Genomic DNA, 14,525 nt, shown 5'->3' with positions numbered 1-14,525 from the left:
CTATTAACTAGTACTCCCCCTCCCACTACCGCGATAACTCTGTCTACCAAAACTTAGGCAAATTGAAAAAAATCACATTTTTTTGTCTCGCTTGGGATTTAAACCTTGCTCTCCCATGGTTCTCACCCATTTTATTGACTAGGTGTGTGACACCTTGAGTGCAGAAGTACACTGTCCAATTCATAGTAGTATATAATGAAGCTGGCTATTCAGTGAGGGAGAGTTAGAAATGGAATATGTTGGTGGTGTTATTACATAGGAATCCCAAAGATGTGGTCCTATCCCAGGTAAACAAAAGCTACCCGCACTGGCACTTCCACGGGCCATATAAGCAGTATTGCGTTAACAAAAGTTGATCAAAGCTTCATACGCAGACAACCACAGTAGAAATTTTATTACTATATTTAACGTCTCCTTCAATTGGACTTAGAGATAAATATTCTTGATACTGATACTACTGCCAAAATTCCCTTCTTTTTACTGCCAAATGAGGGGAATGCTTCAAAAACAACAAAAAGGGGGGAAGGGTGTGATGGTTTCAGAAGTGGCTACCACAAGAAGAGATGCACTTGACACGAGATAAAAGGGAATTGCTACCACTTGCAGACATACAGGTGAACATTATATTAGCGAATGGTCGTCTAGTATGAGCTCCATTGATACATTAAAATGCTTGTTTTATTATTTCATACACCAAATCATAGACTTAAAGTAACTTGACTAAGGAGTATATGTTCTAGAATCAACAACAATCGTCTGACACGAGATAATATACACATCTTTTCAATGCCTTTTTTTTGGATCTCCACAAAAAACTGTTTCCCATAGTGCTCAGCTTGTTACTTGATAAAAATGGGGTGCCAATTAATCCTTCTTTTCAGCATCACCATCAAACTTGTCCATAGTTTCAGCAACACTTTCGGATGGACCATCTTCTGCTGGCTTTGTGCTCTCTGCTACAACACCTTCTGCTGGCTTTGTGCTCTCTGCTACAACACCTTCTGCTGGCTTAGCTTCGCGATCAGTTGATTCAACAGATTCACCATTAGCTGCACCGTCACTTACTGGCACTGTCTGCTTGACAGTCCCAACTTTGACATACTTGCTCATGAATTTATACTCCCAATCTTGCAAGGCTTCAAGCTCAAATGGGCCAAGGCCAGAGATATCGCCGGTGAGATCTTTTTCCTCAAAGGACATCTTGGCGAGAGCTCTACTAGCATCCTTTCCAGCAAACAATGCATAAGGTCCTCCAGGTCCATAGAACATTCTGCAGGACACAGTGAACAGACTTAGATACGAATATGTAGTGGTAGCTTAGAGCAATTAAGAGAGATACTGAAACAAACGATAGACCTTTAGCAGTTAACTGAAATGATTAACGTTTATCAAGATACTCAGGCATACATTTGTGAGGTTAGCTACTTATTCAAACTCAACTCAAGGTATTTGATCACTTAAGGACATAGTCCTGGTTCAATATAATGCACATTCAGTGTTCAATATCATGTTTATGCTGAAACAAGGACTAGTTATTACTAAATGTCCAGATCCAAGATTTATTGAAGTACCGATGAACTGCTTCACGGAGACGAACCAAGCTCACCAAACATAACAAAGTAAATATACGTGTTCAAAAGAAAAAGAAAAGAGCTTGCTTGATTCCAATCCAAAAGATGACACATGATTTTTCTAACTGCTTGAATTAAAACTGGAAAATATAAGTCAATCTACTGAGAATCAAGTAAAAGTCACAGTGTTCCAACAAGGAATGAAAGAATCACAAACAAGTCAAGACTGCTTTAAATCCTTGCAGTCTAAGCTTTGCCATTGTATTAGGCCTTGATCCTAATGGCTACCTGGCTGGCAGACTGACATACTTAATCAGCCGTTGGATAATCCTTGCAGAAGGAACTTTTTACTAGAGTATTTGTTCAATTGTCGCACCTATACACTAAAGAGAAAATATATTGATAGTTTCTTTTAATAACAGTAGTTCGCGGCCCAGTATGCACGTATATACTATTCCACCAGAGACCGATTACCCCAGCACTGGATAACTCTGCCTATCAATTTGTTTAGGCATATAGAAAAAGTGGCTAGTACTCCCTCCGTTCCCATTTTGTTGTCATGTATACTAAAAATAGTTGTTCCCAAATACTTGTTATTTTAGAAAATCAAGAGAGAATTAATTATCTTTTCCCAACTGCACCCTCAGCACTAATTGTTCCAGAATTAAGAAGCACGTATATAGATAAAGATTAAAGAATTAATAAGGGATAGATTAGTCAAATTATTCTTCTTATTAATTTTTTTTAATGGGCGTGTAGAACCTTATCTTTACAACTAAATGGGAGTATATTATTCTTTACTGGGTTTGAACCCTATCTTCACCCATTTTATTGAAGCTATATCACACCCTTGGGTGCTACTGATCGTGTCACCTACACACTAACTCCCTACTAGTTCCGTATTCCACCAATTCCCAAGCCGAAACACTACGCCGTGTAAATATCAAATTTTTGAGTCTGATAATTTCAGCAAAATTAGAACTTTTCCCAGCAAATAAATAAGCATAAAGCAGTTCAAAGAAAACAGAAAGAGAGATTGATTCTAGGATCACTAACTCTTTTTTTCTCAACCAAAAATTTCCCAACTTTCACATAAAGCTTAAAACTTTCCACAATCACCAATAAAAAACAGCAAAAAGAACAAACAAGCACGAAAAATTCCACAACAAAAAGCCAATAATTCTAAAATTCAAAGTCAAAGCTTCAAATAACATCGAATAGCTTAGAAAACTTATAAAGCAAGATAAAATTACCTGCTCTGAGAAACATCATAGATCTGACCCTTAATTGCCATCAACAAAGGCTTCTTTGAATCAGACCCATCATACTCCTTCAACTCCTTTTCACTAATCTCTCCAAGCTGAACTGGGGGCGGCAGAGGCTGCACCTGTTCCTCAAAATTTCTAGACCTCTGCTGGTGACCATGATCAGTTGAACCAAACAATTCCGAGACAACATAGTAAAAAGCAAGTGCTAGAGCAACCACAGTAAAAAATGTTGTAGGAGAGAGACCTGTGTAAGCTGTGATGGAGTCTTTCAATGTTTCCCATAACTCTAGGGCCATATTTTTGGACAGGAAAAACAATTTATCTGATTCTACTGTAGGGTGAGAGAAACAAAGAGGTTTCTTTATTTGTAACTAATCAATCAGGATTGTTTATAGTGATAATTTTCTTGTGCTGTGCCGGACCAAGATCAGTGGAGTTGTTCATTTTGGACTTTGACTATATATAGTACTTGCCCCTTTTAGTTTCCAACTACTTGTATGTAGATGAATTAAAAAATGTTTTGTTTTAATTAAAAGATGTTAGTGCACAAATTTGAGTACTACAGTTTATTATTTTGTTTTATTTTTGGAGATGTCAAGATTCCATCTTCGTGGATGGTATAATAGTCAAATCATCCTTTTTTTTCTTGAGGGAATTATATTATGCCGTCGTGTAAAAAGCCAAGTATTAAAAAAAATACTATAGTGTATTTCTTTTTCCATGAAAATAATGCACATGTTGTTTTTAATGGTTGTGCATCATTTTTTCCCTTTTAAATGGATAAATTTGAGAAAAAAATGACGTAGGAGAAATAATTGAATTTCATGAAGTCTTAAGTTTTTTTAGTCGTTTTCTAAAATTCGTAATAAAATTTTGGATTATTTCGCGGACAGTTTGATGTCTTTTGTAGAACTTAGGAAAAGATGGTAACAACTAAATTTGGGTGGGAGGGGGATTCGAAAGAAAATAACAACAAGGAAAAACAAAACGTGCAGGTAGATCATTTATCCTGAGGAGAGAAGGGTCATTCCAGAGGTATTTAGTAGACGTTAGGTAGAGAATGCAATTCAATTCTTACCAACTTTGTTAACAACGTCGATATCTTGTGGCATGAAAGTTGAAAAATTGGTCGGGCTTACCAAAATAATTGCCTAACCATTAGTTATCGTGTAATTTGCAGCTATTATTATTTGTCCATTTAGGTATATATATATATAGCAACGATAAAGAGCAAGAGGACAGCCGCCAAAGTAGGTAAGCTATACTTCATCCATCTCAAATTAGTTGTAAATTAGATCAATTCATATTTTAAAACTAAAATTTAAATAGTCCAAAAATATACGAAAAGTATTATAGCTTACGAGTTATTCTCATGTCAATATGATAAAAATATCTTTTAAAATATTCGTAAAAATATATCTCTAGTTTGTACGTAAAAATGTTGCACCTTTAATGAGCTTCCTTAAAGATCAGCCATAACCTAGAGAGGATCATAGACTTCTTTTCTTGTTTGAAAACGCAGAAACAAAACGCATGCACGTACCACAAAAGAGAAAATTATAGAAACACAAAGAAATGTGATAGAACAGGAAAACAATCCTGCCGAAGAAAATACACTAATGTTACAAAATTACAACAAGAAAGTAACATTACTCTCCCATGTGCATGATGATACAGTTTTATATGTCTCCTATACTACAAAGCTACTCTCCACCTGCGGCTAGCAACCGGAAGCTGATTCACTTCCATTAACAATGACAAAGGTTTTATTTTGCTTCATATACACAAGTTTACAACATTCACTGGACCTTTAACAAGGTATATAACTTATGAAAAGCAATATATCCTTAAAAGTTGTTAAATTGCAAGAGATCTCACCTCATCCACTTTCCAGAGGTCTTCTTCATATTTATACCACCTCATCAGCCCTTCATCATTTCGAGTGCGCTGACACATGATGCAAGAATCACTCATGCAAGTTAGGAATTTGCGTAATCTAGAGGCTTTTTCAAGAATTGATTCGTCAAGCTTGGTCAGAACTCTTTTAGGTGAAGATGGAGGGACTTCAGTGATCAGGCAATGAGATATATTGAGCACTTCCAACTTTTTTAAGCCCTCCAAGATAATAACTAAGGCGCCTTTAGATAGCACTGTGCACCGCACACTCAGCACTTTCAAGTTTGGAAGAAATGCTACCAGTGTAGATGCAAAGAGAATATCACATGGCCCCATAATCTTGAGCTCAGCAAAATTTTTGCAATTCCTTGCAATTTCCTCCATGACGTATGGTGGATTTGCTATGCTAGGCATCGTCAGTGATTCAAGATCTTCCCATATACGAATAGCCCTGCATATTCCTGTCTTTTTTATTCTGTTCCAAGCTGGCATAACAAGACGTTTAAGCCGCGGACACCTGAAAAAGAGGAGATTTGATTAACTGTCTTCTTCATTCTCACTGTAAACTTTGCTTCTCCTGAATTAAAATAATGGCAAATCATTGGACATCTGAGATATATGATGCTGCCTGAACTCTGGAATGATTGATGTATGGTTTTCTAATTAAAATTATAGAACTAAGGAAAGATGAAGGTTTATCGGGGAATACCTCTCGGCAGTATAAGTCAACTGATCGTCGCTGACATACAGATTGTAATGGAAGATTAACGTTAGTATGTTTCCACGACTGAGGTTCAAAGCAATCCTCAGGAGGCGGGTTAATGTTTTATCAGACTGACAGTCCACATATACGTACGGCTCTAACGGGATTTTGATGAAATTTGATTTTATTACAGACAAGTCCAGCGTTTTCCAGAGAAGTTGATCAGAGCAAGCTAATCGCCACGAACTACAAACTTGAGCAAGTCCAGAAGTCAACTCAAACAGGTCAAAGGACTGCAATATCTTCACCAAGATATCGTTATCAAGGTCCTCCCATCTCCTTACAGCAGAATCTCCTTCTTCCATCACAAAAGCTTCAATGTCCTATGTTTTACGGCATGAAAACACCTGTATTAAAAAAATCATTACTTCTCAAGTGTCATTATCAACCATGATGAATATCTGAATTCCTGAAGTCAGTTTGATGTTGCTGATTGTTCATTTTGTTTTCTTTTGAAAGTAATCAGACCATGAAGCAGAAAAGTTGAGCGTTAAAAGAAAGTAGAGAAATGTCTAAGGGAGTACTGGGATTCCCGAAATTGAAGAAACTAGGAAAATCTGAACCGAAACTTGAGTTGGTTATAGATAACAAAATAGTAATAAGTTCGTGCGGGCATAGCTGATTGGAGCATCACATTTCAGATAAAGAGAATTATTACGGAACGCAAAATGATACATAAAAGACCTAACATCAATTTCTTTTGAGAAAAAAGGAGATGCAGTAACATCAATTCGCACATAAAATTCCCTAGAGAGGAAAATTCCATGTCCATTAGCATTAGGATGGAAAAGCTGGAGACTTGTTATAAGCTTTGAAGAACAAGACAAGAACGAAGAGAACTGGGGGCAATCAGGGCTTACATAGTTTCCAGGAATCAAATAGAAGAGGATAACAAAACATATTACCTCTATCCATGCTATTCTATGTGATTGGGGGCAGAAATAAAGATGTTTATTTGATTTGTGTATTTAACAAGGGGTAATTAAAAAAATATAAAAGTAATAGTTAAAAAGTTAGTTGAGGAAAAAAAAAAACAATATCAACGTTTGAATATTATTAGTTAAATCAATTCACAAAACTTGACAAAGTTATATAAGATAATACTAGTAAGAAAACAATAACAACTATGCCTTAAATCTCAAAAATTTGGAGATAGCAATATGGTTCCTTTGCAACCATTCAACTCTACTCGGGCCACAAATTTCCAATACTAATTAACAACGATTATGCTTCAATCCTAAGCTAGTTGGGGTCAGCTATATGAATATCCACTATCCATTATGCTCCCGTTGAAGCAGTTTCATTCAAATACTTGAGACAAACTAAGGATTCTCTATTTTTTTTTGATTTTGCACCGGGAGAGACTCGACTAATCCCGGGGGTGCACAGGCCCTCGGCAAGGAGTTTCCCGCAAGTGCACCACGGTTAATTCAGGTTTTATCTAGTCCGATGGCCCTCAGAAATTATTTGCACCCAGTGGGTTTCGAACTTGAGACCTTGAAAGGGAGCAAACCCCAAGGCTCAAGTCAATTGCCACCAGGCCAACCCCTGAGGGTTCTAAGGATTCTCTATGAATAAAGGTTTTCTACATTTTCTACTGAAAAACAAATCACCATTGAATAAAAAAGACTCCTGGCAAACAACGTACTTAATGCAAGTGTCACGACATAACTAAACCTTAATCCTAACTGGTCAGAATTACCTATATGGATCTTTCGCTTCCATTATTTTGTAATTTGCCAATTTCGCATGGATTTCGAGAGATTGTAAGTTCTTTGAGACAACTTCCGTCCATGTAATTTTAGACTTACCTCATCCTTTTAACACCTTCAACCATCCTAGAGTCACACTTACAAACCGTTTCATTTGAACGTCGAGACATGACCGAACAATCATAGGGGACCTTTTTTCGTTTTATCCTCTATGTGTGCTATTTGTACCTTCTGTCAGACATAACCATTTCTTATCTTATTTATTTTTGTATAACCGCACATGGCACATCTATCATAAGACTTGTATTTTTTTGACACTCATCCTATGAATATGTCAAACCTCAGAAACCCAACACCCACTCCAATATATCATTGTTGGTCTCACAACTACCTATAACCTTGCCTTTCACTCTGGTAGGTATCTCCTTATCGCATAACTCATGTGACACTTCTCCATCTCAACTATATGATTTTAATTCTGTGTTACGTCTCTATTCTCCTGGAAATTGAGCTAGACATATGAACCAACTTGCTGATCAAACCTTAATAAAGGAGTATATGATCAATGTAAGACTAGTTAATTTATGATGGATCATTACAATAACAAATACTAGGTAGAGAAATAGTATCAAATATTTTGTGACATCCTGAAACAAAGAGTGTCAAATAAATTGCAACAAAGGAAATATTAATAACAAGTCCTCGATAACAGAACCAATGATGGTTTGCTAGGAGGCACCCTATCCATATACGAATAAATTCTAAATTGAAAGCTAAACTAGCAAGTAAAAACCATGGATCTTCAATCCTATTCCAACAAAACAAATATAGTGCTGGAAAAAACACTAGTATTTTTATGTTAAAGAGAATAATTTAATACATTAAAATTTTTAAAACATGTGATAATTTTATCTTAATAGAATGGTTTCGAACATTTTGAAATGTCCTAAAATAGAAAAGGTCATATAAATTGGAAAATTGGGAGTATAAAGAATAAATATATCAGGATGAAGAATATTCATCCCAGAAGGAGCTTAAAGAATGGAGAAGAAAGGAGCTAGAATGAAACGGTATTTCTCTGTAGTTCGTGACTTCTTCTCATAACAAAGTAGAGTTCTCACCATAATTCAAGTTGCTCAAATGAATAATGCAGTATCAATTGACGTATAAACAATCAATTAAGGAAAAGTGATATTACTTAAGAAAATACCAGCTGACAAGTCATAGGCAAACTCTCTACACTCCCTGGCCTTTTATAACTTAAATTGATGTCAGCCACAAGCTTATATTGAGCCTTTGAGTTTGATCAATGATAGTAATTTATCACTCTTGTATGCCCAAATACAGCAGTACTTGTGATTGAAGGGAAAGGATGGGGGCTAATTCAAGCATAAAGAAGAAGATAGAAAGCTGTTCCACGGCCTAAAAAGATGTGAACAGTAAGACTGCCTTTCTCAAATGGCTTCAATCACAAGCTTATGAGCCAGTAAGGTGCTTTTATCATAGGCTTTTGATATAGGACAAGAGAGGAGATCTCAGGACTATAATAGGCAGCAAAGATGCAGCAAATGTGGGACTCCTTTTCTGCTGGTATCTAGCTGAATTGTGGAACAAATCCCCAAGGATAACAAAGGCTTTGAAGTAGCCAAAGGACCAGCAATAAATTGCAGAATCAAGAAGGAAACAAGTAAACAGAAGGTTCTTTGCCAGCCCGCTGACAGCTATTAAGAGGAAGAAAAGGTCTAGGAATTCCAGTTAGTGAGTTGCAAAATGCACCAATGAAACAAGAAATGCTTCAACAAATACTTTTTCCAAATAAAATCGTACATCTCAACTACCAAGTTCTTGATTTCTGAGACACTAATACTCCAAAGAGAACACAAAAACTTGAAGCGTACCATAGAGCATTCATTTAAGGGGGAAGGCAATTTCTAGGAAACATTATTTTTGTGTGTGTTTGAATGCTCTGGAAAATCATAAGAGAAAAAAGTTGAAGAGTGTAAGTGAAGTTTCCAACTACATTATAGCAAATCGATCCGAAGGAAAAGTGGGAAAACATGATAGAGAATATTGGCACTCACCTTACCATCCTCTTAAACCCAGCATCGCTATTCACCATCTCCCTCCATCCCTCCCTCAAAATCAACTAAAGCGATCTCTTACTCAACTTGGTCAGTGATCCCAACATTTATCATATAAGGACAGATCAGTGACCTCCAAGATATGGAGTTGTTTAGTCAAATAAGGCAAGAGATATGTCATGGAGAGGGTTTGATGGTGGTAATTAAAATGGAAGTGGCAGTTGTAATCAGAAATACAAACCAGCAGCTCCTGGTAAAGTGGCCAAAGCTTTCTATCTAACCTAACACTGGCTTCTTTCTTTCATCATGTTGGAAGAGATAGGTTCAAGAAAAGCAACATTCAAATCTGTGGCATGCTCATGCAAAATTGATACCTATAATAGAATAGGGTATTCATTCAACAATGGGATTAATTGACAGATCACCAAGTATGCTTATTCACCATATCAAGCTGATCCATTTCCCCTACCTTATACAGCATATCCATACAAGCCAATTTCCGCAGATTTTTCAATTGCCTTCCAGATAAAGTGAGGAAATTTGAGATGTAGTTACGCTTTTCTCTTAACCTCCTTTTCCCAAAAATTTGAAGACCCAAACATATGGTAAATGACATCCCTAAAGACCTATTAAGAAATTCTCTGAAGAATTGCTGCAAGACGCAGTATCACCAAAATACCCTTGGCTCTATAGATGTAAATGAAGAACTAGAAACCTAGAAGCAGATTAGTAAATTCAAAGCAAACATGGAAATGAACCTAACACTCTGCACATAAAATTCTCTTTTTCTTTCACTTGCATTCTTTTTCATAAGCGTGGTGTTCAGGCTAGCTTGTGTGTACCTCGACTAATTCCACAAGGTATCTCTTTCACTTGCATTCCATAAAACCATTTCAAGCAGAGTTCTATCCCATGAACTGGAAACCCATTCTGTTTTATTTGAAATATCAAAAAACAAAAGATAGCCCAAAAATAAATAAAAACTGTATACAAAACTAAATCTGTGTACAAAATTTCATTCTTAAAAAAACTAACCTTAGAAAACCACTGATTAGAAAAAAACTTAGCCCTGAAAATCAAATGTACTTATGTTTGCCTCTAAAGTTCAATTGACAGCCTGGTTTTGAATCTTTATGTTAACAAGAAGATTAAATCGTTACGTTAACAAAAGAAAAGATCACAATTAAATTTAAAAAAACCACGTAAGAATATATAAAACTTTTAAGAATAAAAGATCCGCATTTGATCATACCACACTAATTGAAATGAAGAAAACAAATAAAATAATCAGACAAGCTCAAATTCAGAACAAAAATTCCACAAGTTTTACACAGAATTACTTTAATACTCTTAACAACTTTTGGAATCAAGATCCACCTTGAATCAGAAACTAATCCAAGAAACAACCAGATTAAAGAATTGAAGCAAAAAAAAAACAGAAAGAGAGAGAGAAATTTAGAACATGCCTTTAGAAGATACCAGGTAACTGTTGCGAATGGTGTACAAGTTTTTGGAGCGTTGGTTCAATTCAGTGTGTGTGTGTGTGAAAATATGCGGGATGATAGTGTAGCTGGTTGATGAGGAGTGAGATTAGGATTCGGGGGACGGAGAAAGATATACGAGGAAATGACACAAAAACCCCCACGTATTGGCAGGTGCAGAGTGTCAAACTGTAATAATTGTACCCTGCAACTCCCCCTGTGTCAAAAAGAAGTGTCATCATATCTTCCACTCCTTTAACTTGATTCTGGTCAACAGTCGATTTTTTATTTATTTTTTCCTTATTAGTCAAAAGTACTGAGTACATCTTTTTTTTTCCTTATTATTAAAAGTACTGTAGTCAATCTAACAACTAAAATTTGCCCCCCTAAATTTCTCTCGTTTCTTGATTGTTCTACAATGCATTTCTAACTAATGGGATTTATTGTGTTGGTTTTAGCTTAATTTACTTAAATACTGATCGATAACTGGTTGATGTCCGCTAAAATATTAATATCGAATTGTTGATATCAAACCAATTGATTCGGTTAGCGATTTAGTACATTTAAAAATTCGTAACAAATAAGCTAAATCGTTAAAAGTAAGTATCCAATAAAACCGTCCGACAAGCGCCCTTATTTTTACCTGTTTTTTTTTTTTACAAACCAAAAAAACATTGAAATGGAGGAAGGCTTAGGAGTATTTTTGATCCTTATATAGTAGTAGAATATTTAAACAACAACAACAACAACCCAATATAATCCTACTAGTGGGGTCTGGGGTAGAGGCGGATCCAAGATTTAAACCCTATGGGTTCAACTTTTAAAATTTTTAGCGTTGAACCCATTATATTTTTAAAGTTATGGGTTCATCCCTATTATTTTTGTAATTTTAATAATTTTTAACATACAAATTTTTACTCCGCGTCAAAAGTTATGGGTTCAGTTGAACCCGCGGAGTATATGCTACATCCGCCCCTGGTTTGGGGAGGGTAGTACGTACGTAGACTTTACCCCTACCTTGGGGTAGAGATGTTGTTTCCTATAGACCATCGGCTCCCTCCCTCCAAGAACTCCCCACCTTGCTCTTGGGGTGACTCGAACTCACAACCTCTTGGTTGGAAGTGAAGGGTGCTCACCGCTAGAGCAACCCAACCTAAAAAAATATCTATATTAAATCTTTAAGAAAGTGAATTAATCTTATATTTAAACTTCTCTTAATTCTTCTGTTATTTTGAAGAGAAAGAGAATAATTTGTGCATTTCCATTACCTGGACGGAAGCATGTGCAAATTGAACAAGCTATGATAGTAAATTAATTTTTCTGTAAAAAATTGAAGGGAAATTCAGCTAGTAATTTCTATCTGGTATAGCAATGGATTTTCTAAAACAATTTACTTCCATTTTATTTCCACCAGGTCATTCTCTTAATTCTTTTATAATTTGATTTTTCTTAAACGCCTTATTACAAAAGTGATCAATAAAGCACACGATGATGTTTCAATTAGCGAGCTCGCAAGTTAATGAAATAGAAAAAGAGGAGAATCTTACTGATTTTTGTTATACACAAAAGTTAAAGTAGAGTAACATTAAAAGATTTACTACTCCTACATGTTATTATGGCAGGAATCTTTATTTATCATTGTGAGAATTGTCAGTGTTGAAATGGATCATTAATTGCCTTGCATGTTTGAATCATTAACCATGTCTTTAGTCTATGATAAAAATGATTTTAATGAAATTAATGAAAATCAATCAATTGTGTCTTGAAAATGAGAAAGAGAAAGTTGTGATGATATAATTTAAGGAATATTAATTGACAATCAAAAAGAGTTTTGACCATTAGAGATCACTATTTATGTAATCCAAATGAAATTCACATAAACTTAATGACGTGTGTGCACAAGTTGTTGTGCTTTAATTTTTGCACCAAATAGAAATAAAAATTCATTATTTGTGCCAACTTATAACAAAGGTTAAAAGATAAATTTGCATTAACCATATAAACATAACGGTTGATTGATTTAAACTTTTAAAATTCAAGTTAAGAGAAATAAACCCTAGCTAACCAAGTTGTACTTGATATGGTTGACTCTAACGTACAGATGAATATGAATTAATTATCTTTTTACCATGCTACCCTCGATTACTATGGAAAGACTACTAGGTTTGGTGAACTTTAAAAGCTAGTTTTGTCCAAAAAAAGGATTATAGGTTTTAGAGACGAGCAAATTATATATTTTGAAGACTTAACGGTTATAGAAGAAAGGTTGTTTGGGTTTCAAAGATACGGTAAGGGGCACAAGAGAAGAAACACTTAGTTTGAAAAAAAAAAAGGTATCATAATGAGAGATTCTCTAATGTATTCCTAAGGATTTACTAGGACTACCTCCAATATGATAAATAGACTTCGTTATTGAGCTGACACCTAACACGCAAACTATATCATATGGCACCAACAGAGTTGAGAGAGCTAATTGAATAATTGAGAGACCTACTGGATACAAGTTTTATCATACCGAATATTGCACCATGGGGTACACCAATATTGTTTAGAAAAAAGGGATAAGTCTTTAAGAATGAGGGCCAACTACAAATAATTAAATAAGATAACAATACACAACAAATATCCTTTGTCTTGTATAGATAACTTGTTTGATCAGTTACAAGGAGCCATTGATCTCTAGTCTGGTTATCATCAGCTTAGAATAATAAAGGAAGATATTTCGATGTTGCCTCTAGTATTCGGTACAAATATTATGAGTTACCTGTGATGTCCTTTAGATTGGCCAATCTCCAATTGCATTGATGTATATAATAAATATTGTGTTCAAAGTTATTTTTGAAAAAAAAAATTCATAGTTTTTACTTACTATATTCTGGTATATTCTCATACCCGGGAAGAGCATGAGAATTACTTGAAAAATATATCAAAGACACTGTAGGAAAATCAACCTTTTTTTCCAAGTTCTTCAATTAGCTGGACTCGATGGTATTCATAGGACACATGGCATCTAAGAATGAAAAATGGTAGATTCTAAGAAGATAGAAATAATTCATAAATGACCGAGACCCATTTCTCCTACAGAGATTACTTTTGGCTTGACAGGCTACTATAGGCATTTGTGTAGGATTTCTCTAGAATAGCACCACCACTCACCAAGTTAACATAGAAAATCGCTAAATTTCAGTGGATGGAAAAATGTACAACGAGAAAGCATGTTTGACAATTATACTAATGTTTGCCTTATTCCAATAGACTCTAGAGGATTCACGATGTTATGTGATACTTCGAGGGTAGGATTAGGATATTTTCTCATGCAAAATAGTCGCGTGATAGCCTATGCTCTAAGGAAATTGAAGAATCTCAAGTCGTATTATGCCATTCATGATTTGGAGATGGTCATAGTGGTATTTCCTTTTAAGATTTAGAGACACTATTTATATGAAGAAACCTATGAGATTTATACCTAGCACAAGAGCCTGAAGTACATTTAAAACTAACGGAGATATAAATATTTAGCAATGCTGATGGAGGGAACTACTGAAGATATAATTGTACTGTTTTGTATTGTTCGGGAAAGATAAATATTATAGCTTATGCAAAAAAAAAAAACTATGGCTAATTTGGCGCATATAGCTCCTGTAGAGATACTTCTCGACGAAGATATGCATAGACTAGAGGGTACACGTATTAGATTCAATGTGAAAAAAAAAAAATTCAAAGACATTATTGGTTGTTGGTCAAGCCCGATGT

At 35.2% G+C, this 14,525-nt stretch overlaps 2 protein-coding genes across 4 annotated transcripts; both read right to left on the bottom strand.

Moving 5' to 3' along the window:
• Nucleotides 1-656: 656 nt before the first annotated feature.
• LOC107823237 (membrane steroid-binding protein 2) lies at nt 657-3,272 on the bottom strand. The gene is made up of 2 exons (XM_016649860.2): nt 2,825-3,272; nt 657-1,270 (listed from the first exon to the last, which is right to left on the bottom strand). The coding sequence occupies exons 1-2, from the start codon at nt 3,133-3,135 to the stop codon at nt 865-867; spliced, it is 717 nt and encodes a 238-aa protein (XP_016505346.2). The 5' UTR covers nt 3,136-3,272; the 3' UTR covers nt 657-864.
• Nucleotides 3,273-4,415: 1,143 nt separating this feature from the next.
• On the bottom strand, nt 4,416-10,984 carry LOC107823236 (F-box/LRR-repeat protein At3g48880). 3 transcript variants are annotated; one of them, XM_075251980.1, is made up of 4 exons: nt 10,758-10,984; nt 10,134-10,221; nt 5,445-5,845; nt 4,416-5,252 (listed from the first exon to the last, which is right to left on the bottom strand). In XM_075251980.1, exons 3-4 carry the CDS (start codon nt 5,801-5,803, stop codon nt 4,697-4,699), a joined length of 915 nt encoding a protein of 304 aa, XP_075108081.1. In that variant the 5' UTR covers nt 5,804-5,845; nt 10,134-10,221; nt 10,758-10,984; the 3' UTR covers nt 4,416-4,696. The 3 variants fall into 3 exon arrangements, with proteins under 3 accessions (XP_075108081.1, XP_016505343.1, XP_016505344.1); XM_016649857.2 differs by lacking the exon at nt 10,134-10,221; XM_016649858.2 differs by lacking the exons at nt 10,134-10,221; nt 10,758-10,984 and adding an exon at nt 9,292-10,087.
• Nucleotides 10,985-14,525: the final 3,541 nt, after the last annotated feature.

This window comes from Nicotiana tabacum, chromosome 4, assembly GCF_000715075.1.
Source record: "Nicotiana tabacum cultivar K326 chromosome 4, ASM71507v2, whole genome shotgun sequence".
Taxonomy (NCBI): domain Eukaryota; kingdom Viridiplantae; phylum Streptophyta; class Magnoliopsida; order Solanales; family Solanaceae; genus Nicotiana; species Nicotiana tabacum.
Note: the sequence above shows the minus strand (reverse complement) of the source record. Positions and strands in the feature narration are given on the sequence as shown.

Excerpts from the sequence above, each read along its gene's own strand:
- LOC107823237 (XM_016649860.2), bottom strand. The coding sequence starts at position 3,135 with ATGGCCCTAGAGTTATGGGAAACATTGAAAGACTCCATCACAGCTTAC. Across the intron at positions 1,271-2,824 it reads TATGATGTTTCTCAGAGCAG|AATGTTCTATGGACCTGGAG; the intron begins GTAATTTTATCT and ends TGTGTCCTGCAG.
- LOC107823236 (XM_075251980.1), bottom strand. The coding sequence starts at position 5,803 with ATGGAAGAAGGAGATTCTGCTGTAAGGAGATGGGAGGACCTTGATAAC. Across the intron at positions 5,253-5,444 it reads TTGACTTATACTGCCGAGAG|GTGTCCGCGGCTTAAACGTC; the intron begins GTATTCCCCGAT and ends CCTCTTTTTCAG.